General features: G+C 46.5%; 1 protein-coding gene across 1 annotated transcript in view; it reads left to right on the forward strand.

The window, feature by feature from the left end:
- The window catches only part of LAMA3 (laminin subunit alpha 3), a 238,643-nt gene extending 219,595 nt beyond the window's left edge, over positions 1 to 19,048 (forward strand). The window contains 10 exon segments of the mRNA XM_036874222.1: positions 258 to 389; positions 1,213 to 1,366; positions 5,494 to 5,663; positions 9,660 to 9,843; positions 12,079 to 12,219; positions 14,406 to 14,565; positions 14,681 to 14,811; positions 16,612 to 16,705; positions 17,932 to 18,051; positions 18,809 to 19,048. Coding sequence (XP_036730117.1) covers positions 258 to 389; positions 1,213 to 1,366; positions 5,494 to 5,663; positions 9,660 to 9,843; positions 12,079 to 12,219; positions 14,406 to 14,565; positions 14,681 to 14,811; positions 16,612 to 16,705; positions 17,932 to 18,051; positions 18,809 to 18,954 — 1,432 coding nt within the window. The 3' untranslated portion in view covers positions 18,955 to 19,048.
- Positions 19,049 to 19,383: the final 335 nt, after the last annotated feature.

Consider the following 19,383-nt stretch of genomic DNA (forward strand, 5'->3'; position numbering starts at 1 on the left):
ACCGCAATATCTGCGAAGCATACTTTTAAAATGAAGTGCCATAAAACAAGGTATGCCTGTAGAGTACTTTAATAAAAATGTTATGTGCAAAAAGAAACACGTGAAAAAACTTGAAATGCTCTTTAAAAATAGTTTAGTGAGTTATTTCAGGTAAAAGATTTTGAGTCTGAATCAAAGACACTCAGTTGCCCCACCTGGCGAGAATCGTTTTCCCCAGCTCTTCTCACTCCTGTTTTGTTTTCCTCCTCTTTTTTTAGGCTCCGGCTCCTCATTGATGACCAGCCTCTGAAAAATAACCAAAGGCTCCTAGGCTTTTCAAATTCCCAGCAATCCCTGCGTCTGGGCGGGGGTTATTTTGAGGGCTGCATCAGCAACGTTTTCATCCAGAGGTGGGTGCCGTTTTCTGTGCGTGTACAGCTGATGAGAATGGCCTGCGACCCAGGGGACTTGTCGTGGCGGGCTGCACGCCGCTCTCATCCCGCTGACTTTCAAGATGCCCTCTTTGGCACGATCCACACATTAAAAGCAAACTAACTGAAAGCTTCTGGGCTCATCCTACCTCCGTAAGAGCAGCCTTGGAACACAACCTTGGAAAAGGTTTAATTAAAATTTACTTTCAGATTATGGCCCTTTTTAGATAAGAACAAAACTCTCCCCTGGGCAGAGGGAGAGCCCAGGACTGGTCATGAGCCTTAGGCAGCCTGTTAGGAGCTTGTGAGCTGCCATCAGGGCTCAGCAATAATCATCAGATAAAGTAGATTTACCCGTGAGATTTTCCTACTGAAATGCAGTGAGATAAATCCTTCCACAAACTCACTTCTGAGGTTTCCTGTTGTTCACCGTCATTCTAGGTCATCCGGTGTCTGTGTTTGTCCTCTCTGCATATTTCACTTTCATATTTCTATGTGGCTCCCATTCCAAAGAACTATAATATTCTGGCTTTGCTGCAACACTGGCTGTTCAAGGCAATAAAAGTTTCCCAGGGCCTTCTGCTGGCGAGGCACGGTGCTGGATATTTAAGGGAAGGCAGAGGTGGGTACAGCACATTCTCATCCGCTATGAGCCTAGTATTTCCTCTAGATATCCTGTACGGGGAGGAGATGAAAGTTTACCCAGAAATCAGGACAGTAAGAATGTGTAGTTTTGAAACAAATCCTCCCTGCTAGTGCGTCTTCCTTGATATGTCAGCGTTCGTTTCTGCCCTCATTCCAGATTATCAGAGAGTCCTGAAGTCCTAGATTTGGCCAGTAAATCCACCAAGAGAGATGTGTCCCTGGGAGGCTGCAGTTTAAACGGATCACCTTTTCTAATGTTGCTTAAAGGGTCTACAAGGTTTAACAAAGCCAATACTTTCAATATCCACCAGGTGAGTATCAAAAAAACCTTACCCTGGGTTTTGCTTCTTTCCAGATGATTCTCATAAGAGAGTCCTGCCTCACCGGAGATGTTGGGGAGGAGGAGGGAGGGGAGGGAGGGATGTAGGTCACCTGATCCGGTGGTGGCCAGTGCCTCCAGGAATAATGGGTCATCAACAGTTGGATTACACCAAAAGGTTAAAGTGGTTTTTGTTTTAGCTTTTATTTTGTATCTTGAACGTTTGACAATTTTTGCAGTCATAGAACAAATAGAACCTTGACTGCAGTTTCTCAATGTCTGCAGCTGATGTCTGGCTCTTTTGACACTTCTGCTGTGTCTCCAGCAAGTACAATGATTGTCTCTAGGATACAGGGCTCATGACCCTTCTCCTGCCCACAGACACTCCTCTGCCTGCATCCTATGACAAGATATACACATGCCCCCAGGCCTTGCCAAGACCAGTGTGGCTTGACCTTGACTGCACATTAGAGACACCTGGAGAGCTTTTAAAATCCCAATGCTTGGGTTGCATTCCACTCAATTAAGTCAGATGCTCTTGGGGTAGGTCCAAGTGGCAGGAGTTTGTAAAGCTCCCCGGTGATTCTAGTGTGTAGAACTAAGAGAGGCTGAAAGGAAATGAAATTCCTTGTTTGGAGGAGTGGAAGCTTTGTCATACATTGAACACAGGGTTAGAACTTAAAAAATTCCTTGTTCTGCCTGAGGTCTACAATGTGACCTCCCCATATCTGAGGTTACAATTAATATGATTAATGGATAACACTGAATACCTCCAATGTGCCAGGTGCTACGCTGAGCTCTTTAAGTGGATTTTCTTACTAAATCCACACGTAACCGTATGGGAGAAGTACTATTACCAGCCACGTCTCACAGAAAAGGATGCTGTGGCTTAGAAAGGTGAGCAGTTTGCCCAGGCTCCCCCAGATGGAAGGCAGAGTTGGAATTCAAACCCAGGCAGCCTGACCCCAAAGCCCAGGCCCTCTCGAGAGCAATGCACTTCCATTCAACCCACTTTTCACTTAACATCAATCACATGCTGCTCGTCTGCCACTATTTCTCCTGCTGCACAATGATTTGGGGAGATGAAGAGATAGTACATAAAAAGAAATGTTTTATGCTATTAAGAAGAAATATATTTCATAAATCCCAAAGGGTTGTCATTTTACTCTTAGGAAAATAACACCTTTAGACCTGCCCCCTCAGGAATGAAGTCATAGATTCACTTTTTTCCCTGTAAGGCTGAGAGTTACTGAGAGATTAAATTAGCACACTGATGGTGGAGATGGAGCAAAGGAATGGATTCAAAGCTATATAGAAGCTGGAATGTACCAGACTCATATAATAATTGAAGGTGGGCGGCAAGGGAGAGGTGGGAGTTAATATAATTCTGAGGCATCTGGATGGATGGAGAAGCCAGTTATGAAGAGATGAAAAGGACAAGCCTTTGGAGGGAACGAGAATGAGAGGAGTTTGTGGCCTATTGAGTGACAGGTGCCTCAACCAGGTGGAAAGCTGGTGGGAGACTGTCAGGTGTCTCTGGGGGCCTCAGCAGAGAGAGTGGGACTGGGGCTATTGATGTGGGAGCCCCAGTGAATACACTGTATTTAATGTTCTCCCTGTTCTGTGCATGCCCCCAGATTAGGTGGAATAAGACATTAATTCTGCCTCCAAAAGCCCAATAACAGAGACAAGGCAACCAAGCTTTGTGGTTAAGTACTGGATTTTGGTGTCAGACTTCCTGGCTTTATCACTTACTACGTGTGTGATCTTGAATGATTATCTAACCTCCCTGTGGGTCTATTTCCTGCAGCGTAAATGAGGATATAGAACAGTAATATCTCACGGTGTTGTGAGGGTTCAATGAGGTAATAAATATAAAATTCGTGGCACATGGTAGGCGTGCAATAACTATTAGCTGTTATCATTATTATACACACTAGTAACCTAAGTGAAAGGGACAAAACATGCTACAGGAGTGGTACACCAGGTATTTTCCTGCTACAGAGATCGGGGGGTTCCTCTGGAGGAGGTGATACATAGACTGGGTCTGGAGCATGGGTTGAGTTTAGATGAGTGAACATTGTTGCTACGTGAGCAGAAGCCCAAAGCTGGGAGGCAGGGTGTGGTGGAACTCGCAGGTATAGATGCTTTGCATGCATTCTCTCTGATCTTCACAAGCCTTCACTCTCTCTCTTTCAGTTCCCACCACACCCCTATGAGAGCAGAATAGAATGCCAACTTTACACGTCAGGAAATTGAGTCTCAGAGAGGTTAAAAGAAAGATTTACCCAAGAGCACCCAGTAAGTAAACTGTAGAGTCAGAATTGGAACTCAGGGCTACAGAATCCCAAAGAATGTGCTTCTCATAGTCACTTGCTCAGGGGGAGGTAAGCTCAGAGTCGCATGCTGCAGCCGGATCAGACAAGCCTCAGATGGCCTGATGTAATTTTGACATTTTTTCTGTAGTCAGTGTGAAGCCATTGAAAGGAGTGCTTTAAGCCATGTTTAAAGACTAATAAACTGGCAGCAGCCTATGGAATGGTTTGGCTTAGGAATGTTCTACAGACGTGGCATCAAACTGGCAAGGTACTGGAATGGTCCAGGCAAGAGAGTCAGCAGCCTGACTTTCAGGTAGAGGGACTGGGAGTGAAAGGGAAGGAGTGGAAACAAAATATGTCCCGGAGATGAACAGTAGGACATGGAAACAGAGCACGTGCAAGAGGCCGGGTAGGAGGCTGTCCATGATGACCAAGGTGTGAGGCCTGGGTGCCTTGAAGGATGACACTGCCATTAAGAGAATTAAGGAAGAGTTGGTACCAAGAGTGTCTATGAAAACTGTTCATCTTGATGTTACTGCTGCTGACACGCAAGAATCTTTCAGGGAGGGAGTGGGCCCCACTGGTGTGAGCCCCCGGCAGGAAGCTCCTGGAGGATACAGGTCTGGCTCTGGTTTTAAACAACTCACTTAACTTTCTGGTGATGGAACATCTCCACTCAGCAGATAACTGGTATTAAGTCTGCATCCCGAGCACCCTATCCAGGAATCTGGTCAGGTTGGAAAACCTGATCCTGAAGGAATCTGAATCTGTTAGGAAGACTTCAGCTGCTAGGGCTTAACCCTCTGTGGGGATCTATAGTGTCACATTAAGGGACAGCTTGAGGATGGGTGTGCTGCAGGCCTGGCCCGCGGGACTGGTCTCTGCTTCCCCACAGCCATCCTGGCTCCATCCCACACAGTTCGGGGCTACGGACAGGACGTTTCCTCACCAGAAGCACAGATCTGTGGCCTTCTCTCTCCTCTGGAAGGAAACGTTTCTCAGAGGCCCCGCCCCCTGACCACCTCTTAAGGCTCATTGGCCAGGAGGGTGTCACATGCTCGTTCCTGAACCAATCCCCAGCAGGGAGAATTCCCATCACTGGCTTCCATGAATGGAGAGTCCCACTGAGCCCTGAGCCCCATGGGAGGGACTGTGGACCCCTCATCAAAATCTGGGCTTTGCAGCAGAGAAAAGAGGGGGAAGGGCTGGAGAGTCTCAGTTCCTTCCAACAACTTTTCTAGTCTCATTTGATGTTTATTATGCTTGTTTTTTCTAGTCTCGTTTGATGTTTATTATGCTTGTTTTTCTGCATTAAAACTCATTCCTGTTAAAAAGTTGAAAGCATCCAGGTCAGGACAGACTTCTGTGTGGGGGTCAACTCTGAGGAAAGTGGGGTCAGGCTGTGGTCCCCTCCTGTTCTCTGGGTTCTTTCACGGCCCTGCTGCTAAAGCCCAAGTGAATGGCCTGGAGGGGAGATGGCAGATTGGCGGCTCCAGGTCCACTGGCTGGCTGTGTGGGCCTCAGTGCTGCTGGCCATCTGCTGGCCCTCTTGAGGGACACTGTGGTTCTTCCGAAGCTCCGCGGAGGAGAGGTGTTCTGGGTATCCACTGGTCCCACGTATAGCAGACCTGTGTAGGATGGGAATAACATGCATCCTCCCCAAGGATGAATTCATCTCTATTGAATTCAGCTCTTAGGATCAAAAGTCAAAACTGAGCAAGGCACTTAGCAAGACAGGCATTTTCCAACTCTTCCCCCTGATAATCAGCTGTCCTGATTTTTTTGTTCCTCTCCCACACAGCCACTGCGTGACACACCAGCCGCCTCCCCAAGGAGCTTGAAGGTGAGGGGAGACGCCCAGTCTTGCCCACCACTTCCAGAGGCCCAGGCCAGCCGCGGAGCCCTCAGGTTTGGGGACAGTCCCACCAGCCACTTGCTATTCATGCTTCCCCAGGAGTTGCTGAAACCCAGGTATTATTTCATTTTCCTGCCCCAAGCCAGCTCAGAATCTGATTCTACCCTAGGGCAGGCTAGCCGGCACGACAGCAGGCACCTGCCACCAATGAAGGGGACACTACCACGTTTGCGAGAAGGGGTGCCGGCCTACCTGAGACACAGAGCCTGGTGGCCCGAGCCTGCTTCCTCCCCGCAACTGGGAGGCACCCGTGACACGTGCTGCTCAGAGGCTGAAACAATCAGCTCGGCTCTGGTTTAGAATTGACGGTGTTCTAAAAATAAGGCTGATATTTCTTTCCAAAAGTGCTGTTTATTTCTATGATAAATCACCTTTCTTCTCCTGCATTCTACAGTTAGAGGAATATCATTCTTTTAGGAAGACTCGGTGCCAGATCCATCATTTTTAGGGAATACATTTGGAATTTTTGTGCTAACAAGTTGCATCTCTTTTGGGGAGGAGGGAATGAGCAGAGATATTAATTCTGTCAGAAAAAAAAAGTAGGAAAACAAGGCTTGTCATTTTCATGTGATTCGAAGGAGACATAAATAAAAAGGTGCCCAAAATTCCTTTACGACTTCTCTACAGAGGCAGAGTGGCCCAGGGGTCCAAAAGACCTGGCTTTAAGACCTTGGCTTTCAATCCACCCACTCAGCCACTTGCTGGCTGCGTGACCTCAGGCCACAGGCCAGTTCAGGTCCTGGGGATGCAGAGGTCAAGATGGGATCAGATGTGCAAGAGAGTTATTATTCCTGTGCAGAATAAAAGGGGGAGAGCAGGAGCTGGCAAGGAGAACCTTCAGCTGAGACACAGGCCTGCGGCCTGTGAAAGGAGAGGGGAAGGCAGGCGTGGGTGGGACGAGCATCAGACAGCAGGGAAGCTCCAAGGGACTCAGGCAGGCCGGTGGGCATCACAAGCAAAGATCACCCCGTAGAAGAGTCCAGTGTTGGGCACGATGGCCCGGCTCTAGTTCTGCCGCTGAGCTCGGTGCTTGGCTGGGGGTCACCTGTGTGCCACTGTGGTTCTGAGAGCGTGGCAACTGGGGGCTGCCAGGCTGCCATGCCCCCGCCGCAGGGTCTCCTGAAGGGAACTCTGAGTGGCAGCTCCACGGCCGGGCCGCCGCAGGCTGCTGTTCAACTTTTCTAAGCCTCAGCTTCCTCTCCATAAACTTGGCATAATTGTGCCTGACTCACATGTTTTTGCAAATTGCTACACCTCTTCGAACCTCAATTTCCTCATCAGTTAAGTGGGGTTGATAATGTTTCGCTTGCAGGGAGGAGAGGTCATTGCTTGTAAGGAGCTGGCCCTTGGAGGCACGCTCAGTAAGCAAGTGCGTGATTCACAGGCAGGTGTGAAGGCCGGAAAGGGGAGGGGCCGAGTTCTAAAGGAGACCCTCGGCCAGCTGCTGGCAACTCCAGTAGACCCATGGAAATTCGGGGGATCCCTGATTTGCCAAAACTGTGCTAGTCGGAGACAGACAGATGGCAGAAGCGGTGACCCTCTCAGCCCCTCCCGGGGCTGTTCCACTCCGCATCACTGCTCTGTTGGTCAAGCTGACCATAATGACAGCAGTCTCCCTGCAGATGCTGCCCACGCTGTCCTCTTCCCGGCCTCCCCACCCCCCGGCCCCCCCTGCCTCTGCCCTCCCCCTCCCTCCGTGGCCCCTTTCTTACATCTTCTCTCTCAGCACATTCACTGTGGTGAGTCATCCGGCTTCTTCTAATGATTCGACCCCAGCATCTTCCTGTCCAACACTGAATTATATATAATAAATGGAAAAAGTAACATTCTTAAAGGAAAGCGGGAAAAAAATAATCCTTAGGAAATATAATTTAAAAATTATTTTAGTCCCCAGTATTGTAGCAATCAGAGTATATTTTCAGGATGTTGCAAGATTTGGACTATTCTATTATTCTCATTCTGGTTTCTATTCTGGAAACTTTTGGCCTCTCCTGTAAAACCCTGTACCACTATTTTAACCTCTTGGTGAATGTACAAAAATGCTACTTTGCTCTCTGCCTTTCCCTCCTATCCTCCAGCAATAAAGACTCATAGCTACAGTGTCATATGCCAGGATTTGAAGCTACTGATGTCATTTTTGGGTGTTAGTCAGTTAGTCTTTTCTGAAAGAAAATTGCTTGAAGAAATAATTCTGGAAAGCAAATGTCAAGTCTAATAACCAAGCCCACATACATAAAGTACATTCATTCTGTAGCAAGTTCTACTATCCTCCTTAAATTGGCTAACCCTCGTTCTCCAAACCTCCGCACGAATACACAGCTACACCAAGAGAAATACTGAGCCGTGTCACCATTGGGTTGGTTTAATTTCACAAATATAGATTTCTTTTGCATTCTGAAGAACTATACCCTCAAGGAAACTTGCAGATCTGAAGAATGAAAGTGCATGTCCGTGTTTGCTCAGCCTCACAGTATTAAAAAGCAAAGAGATGTAACAGTGTAATTATTTCTTCCACTTCCTGATTCTGCCTCCGCATTTTCCATTTGCCAGCATTTTCCATTTGCCATTTAATTCAATTCAGTAACTATTTCTTGAGGGCCTCCTGTGTATCATGCACTGGGTATACAGCTTTAAGCAGGATAGACCCCGTTCCTGCCCTCAGTCTGGTGTGCACTTGGACACAAACCACAAGGAATGGGTGATGACCGCCGTTTTTTTTTTTTCTTTTTTTGGCTGTGCTACATGGCACGTGGAAACTTAGTTCCCCAACCAGGGATGGAACCCATGCCCCCTGCAGTGGTAGCGCAGCGTCTTAACCACTGGACCACCAGGGAAGTCCCTGATGATAGCCTATTGACACCCATATCTCCCATTACCTTTTCCCAGTACACTTTTAGGCACCCCCTCAGGGCACCTACACACCACAAACCACTCAAAGAATGAACCATCCATCACTGCGTTCCCAGTACCCACCATGGTGCCTTGTACATATGACCCATTCATTAAATATTTGTTGAATGAACGAATAAATGGATGGATGGATGGATGGATGGATGTGAGTTTGCATAGAAAGTAAAGCTTGCTTAACCACACGTACCTATGATATGTAACCATCATGCAAAGGAATAAATATTAACTTTCACTCTCTGCTTTTACTGCATGATGCTTGCTTAATTCCTGTTCCACCATAGACGAGGTATTAAGGTCCGAGAAACGTTAAGGGTAGGTGGGAGAAGGGTAGGTGGATCTGGACTTCTGTGCCACTGTGTTAAATATGTCTTACGGGAAGAAAATGCTTACCTGATGCTTAAATCAAATCCTTGTTATTCAAGTTGTCCCCCGACTTCTCCTCACAACTTTCCTCTCCCTGCATGTATACAAAGTAGAAAGCATATTCACTGGGTTTAACAATCAAGGCTGCTCGGTGAAATAAGCCAGTTGCAAAAAGACAAACACTGTGTGATTCCACTTCTATGAAGCACCTAGAATAGTTAAATTGATAGAGACAGAAAGCAGAATGGTGGTTACCAGGCGCTGGGGGGAGGAGAGAATGCAGAGTTGTTGTTTCATGTGTAGAGAGTTTCAGTTTTGCAAGGTGAAAAGAGTTCCAGAGATTGGCTGCACAACAATGTGAAGGTACTTAACACTACTGAACTGTACTCTTAAAAATGGTTAAGATGGTAAACTTTATGTTTGGTATATTTTTACCATAATTTTCTAAAATGTAGATTTTTTTTTTTAAAGTAAGGCATCTTCCTTCTTGCCATGTGCTGGGACTTAATGCCACTAGCTGAGTTTGTCATAAAACTTCCTCTTATTTCCCAATATGGTAAGGAAATTATACAACAAAACTTTTACCAGTTGAAATACAATGGCTTTTAAAAATTCCCAAAGAGACAGGTCGTTTAATCAATCAGTGCCTTAGTTTATTCATTTAAATAATGAGGTTGTAGGGTTTTGCTTCTCACTGTCTCTCCCAGCTTTGGAGATTTGAAGAAACACTAAAAACCTCTTATTTTCCTTCTTCGCCTTTTGCTTTCTTTTCCCCACAGGTCACAGTTTGCCGTGGACTTGCAGACAACGGCGTCCAGAGGGCTCGTGTTTTACACAGGCACTAAGAACTCCTTTATGGCTCTTTACCTTTCGAAAGGACGTCTGGTCTTTGCACTGGGAGCAGGAGGGAAACAACTGAAGCTCAAAAGCAAAGAGAAGTGCAGTGACGGGAAGTGGCACACGGTGAGAGCTGGGGCTGCCCTAGAACCTCCGCTGGGGCCAAGTTCACTGCCGAGTAGCTGAAGACAGGAGTCTCAGCGTTCTTCCCGGCAAGAGGGCACAAGCACTGGGAGAGCTCATGTGGTCAGAGGCACAGAGCGCCCCAGCACCTCAGCCCCAGAGACTCCTGCACGTGCCATGTGTGGATGTCATCCTAAATGCCAAGACAGGCTTTCCTCCCTGCTTCTTTACCCGCCACCCCCAACCCCCCATGCACCTCCCTGGGCTGCACCACTCCCCTTGCCTATTCCCACCCTTTGCTCCCTCGACCATTTCTCTCCTTCAGGACAGTTTCCAGTCTCCAGGCCCCCTGTGAGTCTGGAATGCCTTCTCTGTAGCCCAGGTGTAAGCACCCACATCCCTAGCATCTCAGCTCTTGCCTGAAGGCGTCCCAGGGTTAAAGAAATACAGTTTAAGGCGAGAAGGGACCTATGTATTTTTTTTTCTGACGAGGGAATTTGAACTCAGAAAACTTAAGTGACTTGACAAGTTACACTCACTCAGTCATTCAACAAATATGTAATAAGCTGCCATCCTGGAGCACATAAACAAAAAAATCCCCAATATAATGTCAGCTACTGCTTTGAGAAAACACTAAAGCAAGGTAAGGAAGTGGCCGAGTAGGGAGACTGTTTCAAATAGGGCAGTAAAAGAAGGCCTCCTCCAAAAGATGACAATCATATAAAGTTATAGGAAGGATTTCCAGGCAGAAGGAACAGCAAGTACAAAGACCCTAAGTTAGGAATTAGCTGAATGAACAGAACAGAAAGGATAAGAAATGGGATTCAAGAGTGAGGCAGGGGGACTTCCCTGGTGGCACAGTGGTTAAGAATCTACCTGCCAATGCAGGGGACACGGGTTCGAGCCCTGGTCCAGGAAGATCCCACATGCTGTGGAGCAACTAAGCCCGTGCACCACAACTACTGAGACTGTGTTCTAGAGCCCGCGAGCCACCACTACTGAAGCTCATACGCCTAGAGCCCATGCTCTGCAACAAGAGAAGCCACCGCAATGAGAAGCCAGTGCACTGCAATCAAGAGTAGCCCCCACTCGCCACAACTAGAGAAAGCCCATGCACAGCAACGAAGACCCAACGCAGCCAAAAATAAATAAATAAATTAAATAAATAAAAAAAGAGTGAGGCAGGCCCAGGTCATTAAGCATTGAAGGCCAAGGTGAGGATTTGGGATTTTATTCTGAGTCTCTCTGAAGCTTTTAGAGAGCATTAGAGAAGCTTTTAGAGAAGCTAAAAAAGGAGCGTTACACAAACAGATTGATATTTTCAAAACCCTCTTTAGCTAAAGTGTCTAAAAGGGAGTAAAAATAGAAATAAGTAGACCAGATGGATGCTATTGCCTTTGGTTCAAGAGGCTGAGGTAGAGGGGGAGAGAGTAGACCACCCAGGATGTGTTCTAAAGGCAGAGCCAAGAGGGTTGGCTGATGGAAAGAGAGGAGTCAACATCAAGTCCTGTGATTTTGGGCCAGTGATTGGGTCAATAGTGGAACCTTTGCTGAGAGGGAGAAGATGGGCAGGAGGTGGGTGTTGCTGGGCAAGAATGGGAACTCTGTTGTCAACATCCTGCGGTTGAGCTGCCTATCAGACATTCAAGCCCAGGTGTCAATAGACAGTAGAGGCCAGAGGTCACAGCTGGACATCTACACTGGGGAGTCATTAGTGAATAGTCTCGTAGCCATGAGGTGGCAGAATTCACACCAGAGCCCAGGGATCCTGACTTCTAGCAAAGAGTTTAAAATGCTTGATCCTCTTGTTGGAAGAGGAGTAGCCATTGGCCCCTTGCTCCAGGACCCCTGCTCAGAGGAGCATGTGACCTTCTCCCGTCTCAGCTCTGCACACTCCCTTCCTTCCTCTCTGTTGCATGGATGTATGTTCATTTATGATCCTTTGGTTCTTCAGTTATTTAGCTTTTGTATAAGTTTCCAGGCACTTATATATTTTTGTTCACTTTTGAGAAATCTTTTTTTTAGTTCATGTTTTAAGCTCACTCTGTTTAATATCTGACATAATCTCACAAAATGATGATGATGGTGACAATACTATGGGGAAAACCCTCTGATTTTTCAAAGCTACTTGAAGGGACAGAAAAACTTAAAAAAAAAAATTTCCTGTGACCACTAATAAACTACAATGCCTGTTGTCAAAGGTAAGAATACGATTAACTTATTTTCTTTATCCTTAAGGTGGCATTTGGGCAAGATGGAGAAAGGGGGCGCTTGGTTGTGGATGGTCTGAGGGCCCGGGAGGGAAGTTTGCCCGGAAATTCCACCGTCAGCCTCAGAGCACCCGTTTACCTGGGATCGTCTCCATCAGGGAAACCAAAGGTAAATAGTTATGCTTCAGAGCCACAGATAAGAACACGTCACCCTATAAGCTTTATAGTTATACCATATATTCAAGGATATCAAAATACTTTAAATTATTTTAATAACTGAATCTGTATTTTAATGTTATTTGGTGACTAAAATAAAATTATCTCAAGAACCAAACTTGGGGAAAATTTGGGCTAAGGAGAAAGTCACAAGTCTGTCTGTCCCCAAGAAGGAAGGGTGCGTACCAGGATTTGTCAGGTTCAAAGGCTCCGATGGGGCCGTGGCCCCAGGGTGGCGTTCTGTGGGTGCCCTCCCCCTGTCTTCTCCACGTGGCCAGAGTGCTCACTGCACCTGATTACTTGGGGTGGCTGAACCCCCCCGTCACTCTTCTCCCAGATTTGCCTTTTTTGCCCACAAAGTGAAGATGGCCCGTCAACAGCTCCGGCCCAGGAACTGTCCTCCTCCAAATGTGCTGCCAGGCGCTGAGCCCCTCCTGCCCCTTCCCACTCCACTGGTGCCCATTCTGGTGTGATGTGTGCTAGCAGCTCGGGGGAAGGGCCGAGACTCAAATCTGAGCCAGAAATGGACGTAATCAAAGCAGGTCACTTCTGCCAGCGTGGATTCTAGGGGGTCAGGCTAACCTGGCCTTGACCTTGGTGTCTCCACAGGGCTCAGCCTGGCCCACTTGAGTTCTGCACTGTGGTTTGGGCCAAAGCCCCAGCAAGTCAAAGTACTGTTTTACTTTGTTGTATATAATAACTTTTATATATGTATCATAAATAATATATAACATAATATAGTATATGTATTATGGTATCTAATACATATATAACGTATAACATACTAATAATTGCTAAAGAGGATACTCAATGTTTGCTTTTCTGCAACCTCTGTACCTTTTTCCCTCTCAGAGAAATCACAGGATGGGGTAGTGATTCAGGGGCACAATTTGGGTGCTCTTTTGACTCGGGTAAATCACACTCAACATCCTAAAATCTGAGACAATCAGTAGCACCCCATTTACAACATCCTTTACAAGCAAGGTCCTATTCGCAGCCTTCCTTCAACCTGAGAGTGCAAACCACTGAATACCCTCCTCCATATCCTTTCAAAGGGCGGGCAACATCCAATCAACCAGTGGCTGCCTCCAAATACCAAAACGTACAGCCAGTCTTTGGTGATTCCGTGTTAGGTTATGGCCTGAACTGGAGAGCCTGAGCGTGGTGTCAGATACAGACTCTTTGTTATACGTGATGGCAAATCTGAAGAAACTAACATTTCTTAGGGGCCCCAATCAGTACTTTGTTGTTGACGCTGACACCACATGCATCTATAATACCACTAGATTCCCTTAAAATTATCATGTCTTGCATCCGTCGTGTAGGATTCCACAGTCCTAAAGGCATTTACTCCATAAGACAGTAGAGGGATTTTATTCAGTGATTTATTAACTTTTTTGAGAATTTCATGAAAGTTATAGCCCCTTTCTCCAGGAAAATACACAGACATCTGGTATATAATTTAAGGGGTCAGAGAACCCCAGAAGCTCATCCCTGAGCCCCAGGTGAGGAGCCCTTGTTTCAGGCCAGCTTTAGGCAGCCATGGGGGCTCCACACAAGCCCCCTGATCCCGCACCCTGTGTCTGATCTTAACCCTGTGGCATTCGTGATTTGTTGATGGTGCACTGGGCCCAACAGTGTGGGGAGCTTTTTTACACTTCATTATTTTAGGAATGTTTTGGGCCTCTTTTTTCAGCCAGCCGCCCTGCATTAAGCTATCACATGGGCTCATGAAACCCTAAGAAGTGTTTTGTACCTGCAAAGAGACGGTGAGATCTGTGAACAGCAAGGTGGAAATTTCCCCTGTTGCAGCTCTGACTGTGGCCCAGGGTCAAGTCACCCTCTGTATTCTTGTTTCCACGCTAGGTAGCCATCTCCACTGCCCCTGCCCCTGCCCTTGGTTTGGTGGCACCTTCAAACTTCGACCACCCACCAAGCACCTGGTATCTGGGTTTTTTGGCACCATGGAGGGAGCCAAAATGGAGACAGTCAAGCCCACCTGACTCTTGGAAGCAGGATGGATGAATCCCCCTCCTTCCTCCTTTTTGGGACACCTGCCCCTGCCCTTAACCTTGGCTGAGCATGGATTTCTGGGAGTTGTGGGAAATACAGTTTGCTTTCACTTCTGCTTGGTTGCAGACCCTCCCCCAAAACAGCTTTGTGGGGTGCCTGAGGAACTTTCAGTTGGATTTGAAACCCCTGGACACCGCTTCTGCAAGCTTTGGGGTGTCTCCCTGCTTGGATGGCTCTTTGGAGAAAGGCATCTATTTTTCTCAAGAAGGAGGTCATGTCATCCTAGGTAAGGAGCAGTTTGGAAGACTTTATATCTTTATAGCTTTGATTCTGAAGAACTCTTATCCTTTTTTTGGAATTATGATGTTTAAACTATTATTTGTTTATTTTTGTTTTGAAAGCTAACTCCGTGCTTTTGGGGCCAGAATTTAAGCTTGTTTTCAGCATTCGCCCGAGAAGTCTCACTGGAATTCTAATTCACATCGGAAGTCAACCCGGGGAGCACTTATGTGTTTATATGGAGGCAGGAAAGGTGTGTAGCTGTCGGATGACATGGGAAGGGTGTGTGAATTTATATTAGAACTAGATTCCACTTCTCGAGACCATGGTAGGTGGAGTTATGGTAGAGAGTAGAATCCAATCTTGTATTTAAGAGGCCTGACTTCAGGGCTAACTTACCCTTTTCCTTAAGTAATTTGGTCATCATGTTTTCTGTTCTTCATCTTTAAAATTGGGCAAATTCAAACAAGCTGGGCTGAATTCCAGCTCCACCACTTAGTTATAGGGCCCTTGGGAAGTTACCTAACCTCTCTCAGACTCAATTTCTTTATCTTTAAAATGTGGAGAATGAGGCTTATATTTAAGGGCTTTTGTCAAGAGAAGAGAAGCTGCCATATACTCAATAAGTGTTCATTTTTCTCACCTCCCCTTCACCCTTGTCACACCTCTACTTTTATTCATAAGGGCAGCACCAGAATTCATGGGATGGATTTTCTCACCAGCCGTCTACACCATGTCACACCCATGCCCATGCCCCGCATCTGCTGGTTCAGTTTCAGATTCCCCTTATCCTCTCTACACAGCTCACCAAGCCCTTCTGGTCCCTGAAGCCAAGCTGGCCACAGGGTCTCCACCCAGCCTTCCTTTAGCTTTTCATGGCTTCCTTCTTCAGCCATGTGCTTTTGCTGCTCTGTCTTTCCCATTGCTCACAGGCCTACTCAATATCTTATGTTCACCACCCACTTTTAATCTCTTTCCTTTTCAAAACAATCTCTTTCAAACCAAATCCTTCCAGGAAGCCTCTCTTAGTTAAGGCCTTAAAGCAAAGATTGATAATATAGCATTTTCTTTTACCTTCATCCTTCCAGTTTATTGAATGTGAGGGAGAACTCTCAGAATAAAATACAGTAGTCAAAACTCTTGGACACTTTTTATTTAAGTTACAGCTTTAAGTCTGAGCAGGCCTCTTGCGGGCCCGAGAAGCAAGGAACTACGCTTAACGGTGGTTCAGACAAAGCTGGCTTTTCAGGGGAGGGGTTGGGGAGCATCTTTGGTGAGAGCTTCTGGATAGGAAATAATCCCCCCAAAACGAAATCAAGACCTGATAACCTTCCTAACAGCCGTGACACTGTTTAGCTTGAAAATTGCCTGAGAAAAGGCTGCACTGTCTGCTTACATGCAAATTAGATGTAAATTATTTATCAACATGCTTATTTTAGTCCTCTCATTTCATTGACCTTGATTCAGGCCCTGGAGAATCCTGGCCCAGAGTGGGAATGCGGGATTCTGCACAACAGCACGTTGAGTGCCTGACCCCTGACACGCGCCCAGTGCAAACTCAGTCAGTCAGCTTGCTGAATTCCTTGGACGAGAACCCTCTTTAAGTCCTGCGTTCATGGAATTATTATAATTGGCTGCTCCTTGCAGCTGGGTGTAGGCCTCAGCCAACGTTTTTGCCTCCCAAATTGTACACATCCTCCTAAACAGAGCTACTGTCACGTGCTAATAACTAAGGCAGATCTTCGATGCCAATCAGTAACCTTTGAGTCGGGCCTGATGGCACCGGGGTAGGGAGTCAGTGGGAAAGGCTCCTTACCTTTGGCAGTAACTTCAGGCCAGGCCCTGGGTTTGCAGCTTGCTTGCCTGGAAAGGGGTGCAACAGAGAGACTCTTGCAAAGCCTTAGTCCCTCTATGGTCACCTGGTGCGGGAGGGTGTACCCATATTTCGAGTGCTCCTGGGCGGTCAGGGTGCAAGGGCTGGGAAGGGAAGATGGCAGGAAGTGGGTTCCGCCTGCCTTTCTGAAGGAAATAGGAAAATGCATGTGTGTTCCAGGTCACGGCCTCTGTGAGCAGTGAGGCAGGTGGGATCCTGACATCGGTCACACCAAAGCAATCTCTGTGTGACGGACAGTGGCACTCAGTGACAGGTATGACGTCCAGTAGCCTATTGTTCACAGACTGAAACAGTCTCCCTTTCCATCTGGACTCGAACATCCCAAACGCTCCCTCAGTTCATCCATCCATTAGTGTCTGACCAGGGTCAGCCCACCAGGTTAAGGTGCTGGGAACATGTCTATTCTCAACTCCAGTTGTATTTATGTAATTCATGGCTCCAGTTCTCCATAACACACTGAGTTTTTTTTGGAACCCAGCAAACTGATAAGCTATGTTTGTTTTCAAGGTAGCATAACATTGTGATTGAGATTTTGGCTCTGAAGTCAAAGAACAGAGGTCAGGTCTCAGTTCCAGCCCTGTGAGACCTTGGGCAAGCTACTTAATTTCTCTTTATCTTCAGTTTTCTCATCTGTACAATGGAGGTAAAAATAGTGTACACCTCCCAGGGTTGTGAAAATTAATGGGATAATGCGTGTGAAGTGCTTAGCAGGGTCCAATATGTACTAAGTGCTCAGTAAATGTTTGCTCTTACTATCGGTAAAGTTCATTGTTGGGTTATTTTTTTCAACAACATTTAATATTAATGCCAACGATTTAGACAAACCACTTGACGGGGAACAGGCATAACCTCTCAAGTCGAATCTGCTATTTTATGAATAACTTGAGCATACAAGTTTGGAGAAACATTAACCTGTATTGGCTAAAATATCTTTTGTTAAAAGTAGCTGCCTCTTGGCTAATTTGAAAGCTAACTGCATTGCAGTTGGTTAAGATTGTTGACGCCGGAGGAGTTTTATTTGGAGGGTCAAAAGCCACTGTCTTTGGAGTCCGTTTTCAGCAGTCAGTCAGTGTCTTCTTGGAAAGAACCAGAGATCATGTGAAATAAGCACTGGCCTCTGGAGACAGGAAACCAGGGCTTGAATCCCAACTTGTTTAATTTCTAACCAAGCCGTGTTGCCAAGCTCCTCAATGATTGAGGGTCACAGTCTCTTATCTGAGAAACAAGAGCGATGATATCTTCCTCACAGATTCATTTTAAGGATTAGATTCTGTAATATATGTGGAAGCACCTAAACAGCACCTGGTGGGGAGAAATTCGTTGAATGTGTGTTTAGGTTGATGGAATTCCTGCGAGCCGCGCTCCCTCGGGTCCAACAGGAGTGAGTGAGAAAGAAGCCGATGATGGTGCACGGTGTAGACACTATACAGGGGGCAGGGCTCTCAGGTGATAGACCTGACCTGCTTTCTTTCCCTGCAGTCACCATAAAACAGCACATCCTGCACCTGAAACTGGACGCAGACTATAGTTCCACCGCTGGACGGCACCCCGTCCCCACTGCCCGCACGCAGGAGCACCTGCACATTGGAGGTGTCCCAGGTAACCCCTGTGCTGACTTCTACACCCGTGTTGTCCCACGTCAACTCTTAACATCTCCATCTTAACCCGTGGGTGGGGGCATCACATTTGTTGGGTTATCAGCAGGGCAGCCGTTGGCTAGACCGTGTAGACAGTGAGACTCTTTCTCCAGCTTGTGGGGAAACCCGATGGCCAGCCACAGAACGTTTCCCAGCAGCCCAGGCCACGTGGCTGCCGCTTTCTCTTGTCCCAAGCCTATCATTTATAAGCCTCTCCTAAGAGGCTGCATGAACCTAGAAGCCTGATATCACAAAGAATCAGAAAAGGGCTTGAGAAACTGGTCTCTCCCCTCCAGGCACTTAGTTTTGGTGACTTAATTAAGCTTTGTGGAGCCAGAATGGGGGAATCAGGCAGGGTGAGATGGAGTCAAGTTCAAGACTGGAATTTTGCCTGGAAAGAGCCTTGTCAGCCTTCATTGTTTCATGTGCCTCCAAATGGTCTGGTGGTTAATTTTATGGGTCTTCCATGACCCATGAAAAGCACTAGAGTTCAGAGTCATTATCTATTGGTTAGGGCTGTGGAATCTCCTCCTCTGAAGGACGTGCAGAGTAGCCTTGTGGCTGACCTTTCACAGCAGGGGGTGTGCTGGGTGCCTGCTTAAAGCAGGAGAGGACTGAGAGCCCCGGTCCCTTTAGCTCTAATAAGACCGTTTCTTAACGGAGTGCGTTCACTTGACAGTATGAATGAGCCGTCAAATGCCTCTCCTTTTGTCTTGCAGCTCATTTGAAAACCCTGAAGCTTCCCGCGTGGAAATCCTTTTTTGGCTGCCTGAAGAATATTCAAGTCAACCACATTCCTGTCCCTGTCACTGAAGCCGCAGAAGTTCGGGGGACTGTCAGTCTGAATGGCTGTCCTGACCACTAACACAAACCTATCACAAGGCAAGGAAGTTCACCTCGGGAAGCACTGATTACCCAACGCCCCTCCCTCTCCCCTCTCAGGGTCGTTCTTGACTTAAGACACCATCCCGATGGGTTTATTAGCAAATCTCATTTTTAATTCCAGCCACACATACCCATCATTTTGGCATTCAGCGCTACATATATATTTTACATAAAAATCCCATTTCTTGAAGAGGATGAACAAATCCTTACATGCTTCTGGTAATATCATTTTCCACTAAAAGTTTGATGTCTTTTAAAGAACACTATTTTCCACTTGTTAAAAAAAATAAGTATCTTTCAAAGCACTTTAAAAATACAAAAATTTTACATGTGTTAAGATGTTATAATTTATGGGTTTAAATAAATGCAGTGTACTCTTCAAATTATGATGTTTTATTAACATAAAACG

The sequence above is a fragment of the Balaenoptera musculus genome, chromosome 14 (assembly GCF_009873245.2).
Source record: "Balaenoptera musculus isolate JJ_BM4_2016_0621 chromosome 14, mBalMus1.pri.v3, whole genome shotgun sequence".
In the NCBI taxonomy this organism is placed as follows: Eukaryota; Metazoa; Chordata; class Mammalia; order Artiodactyla; family Balaenopteridae; genus Balaenoptera; species Balaenoptera musculus.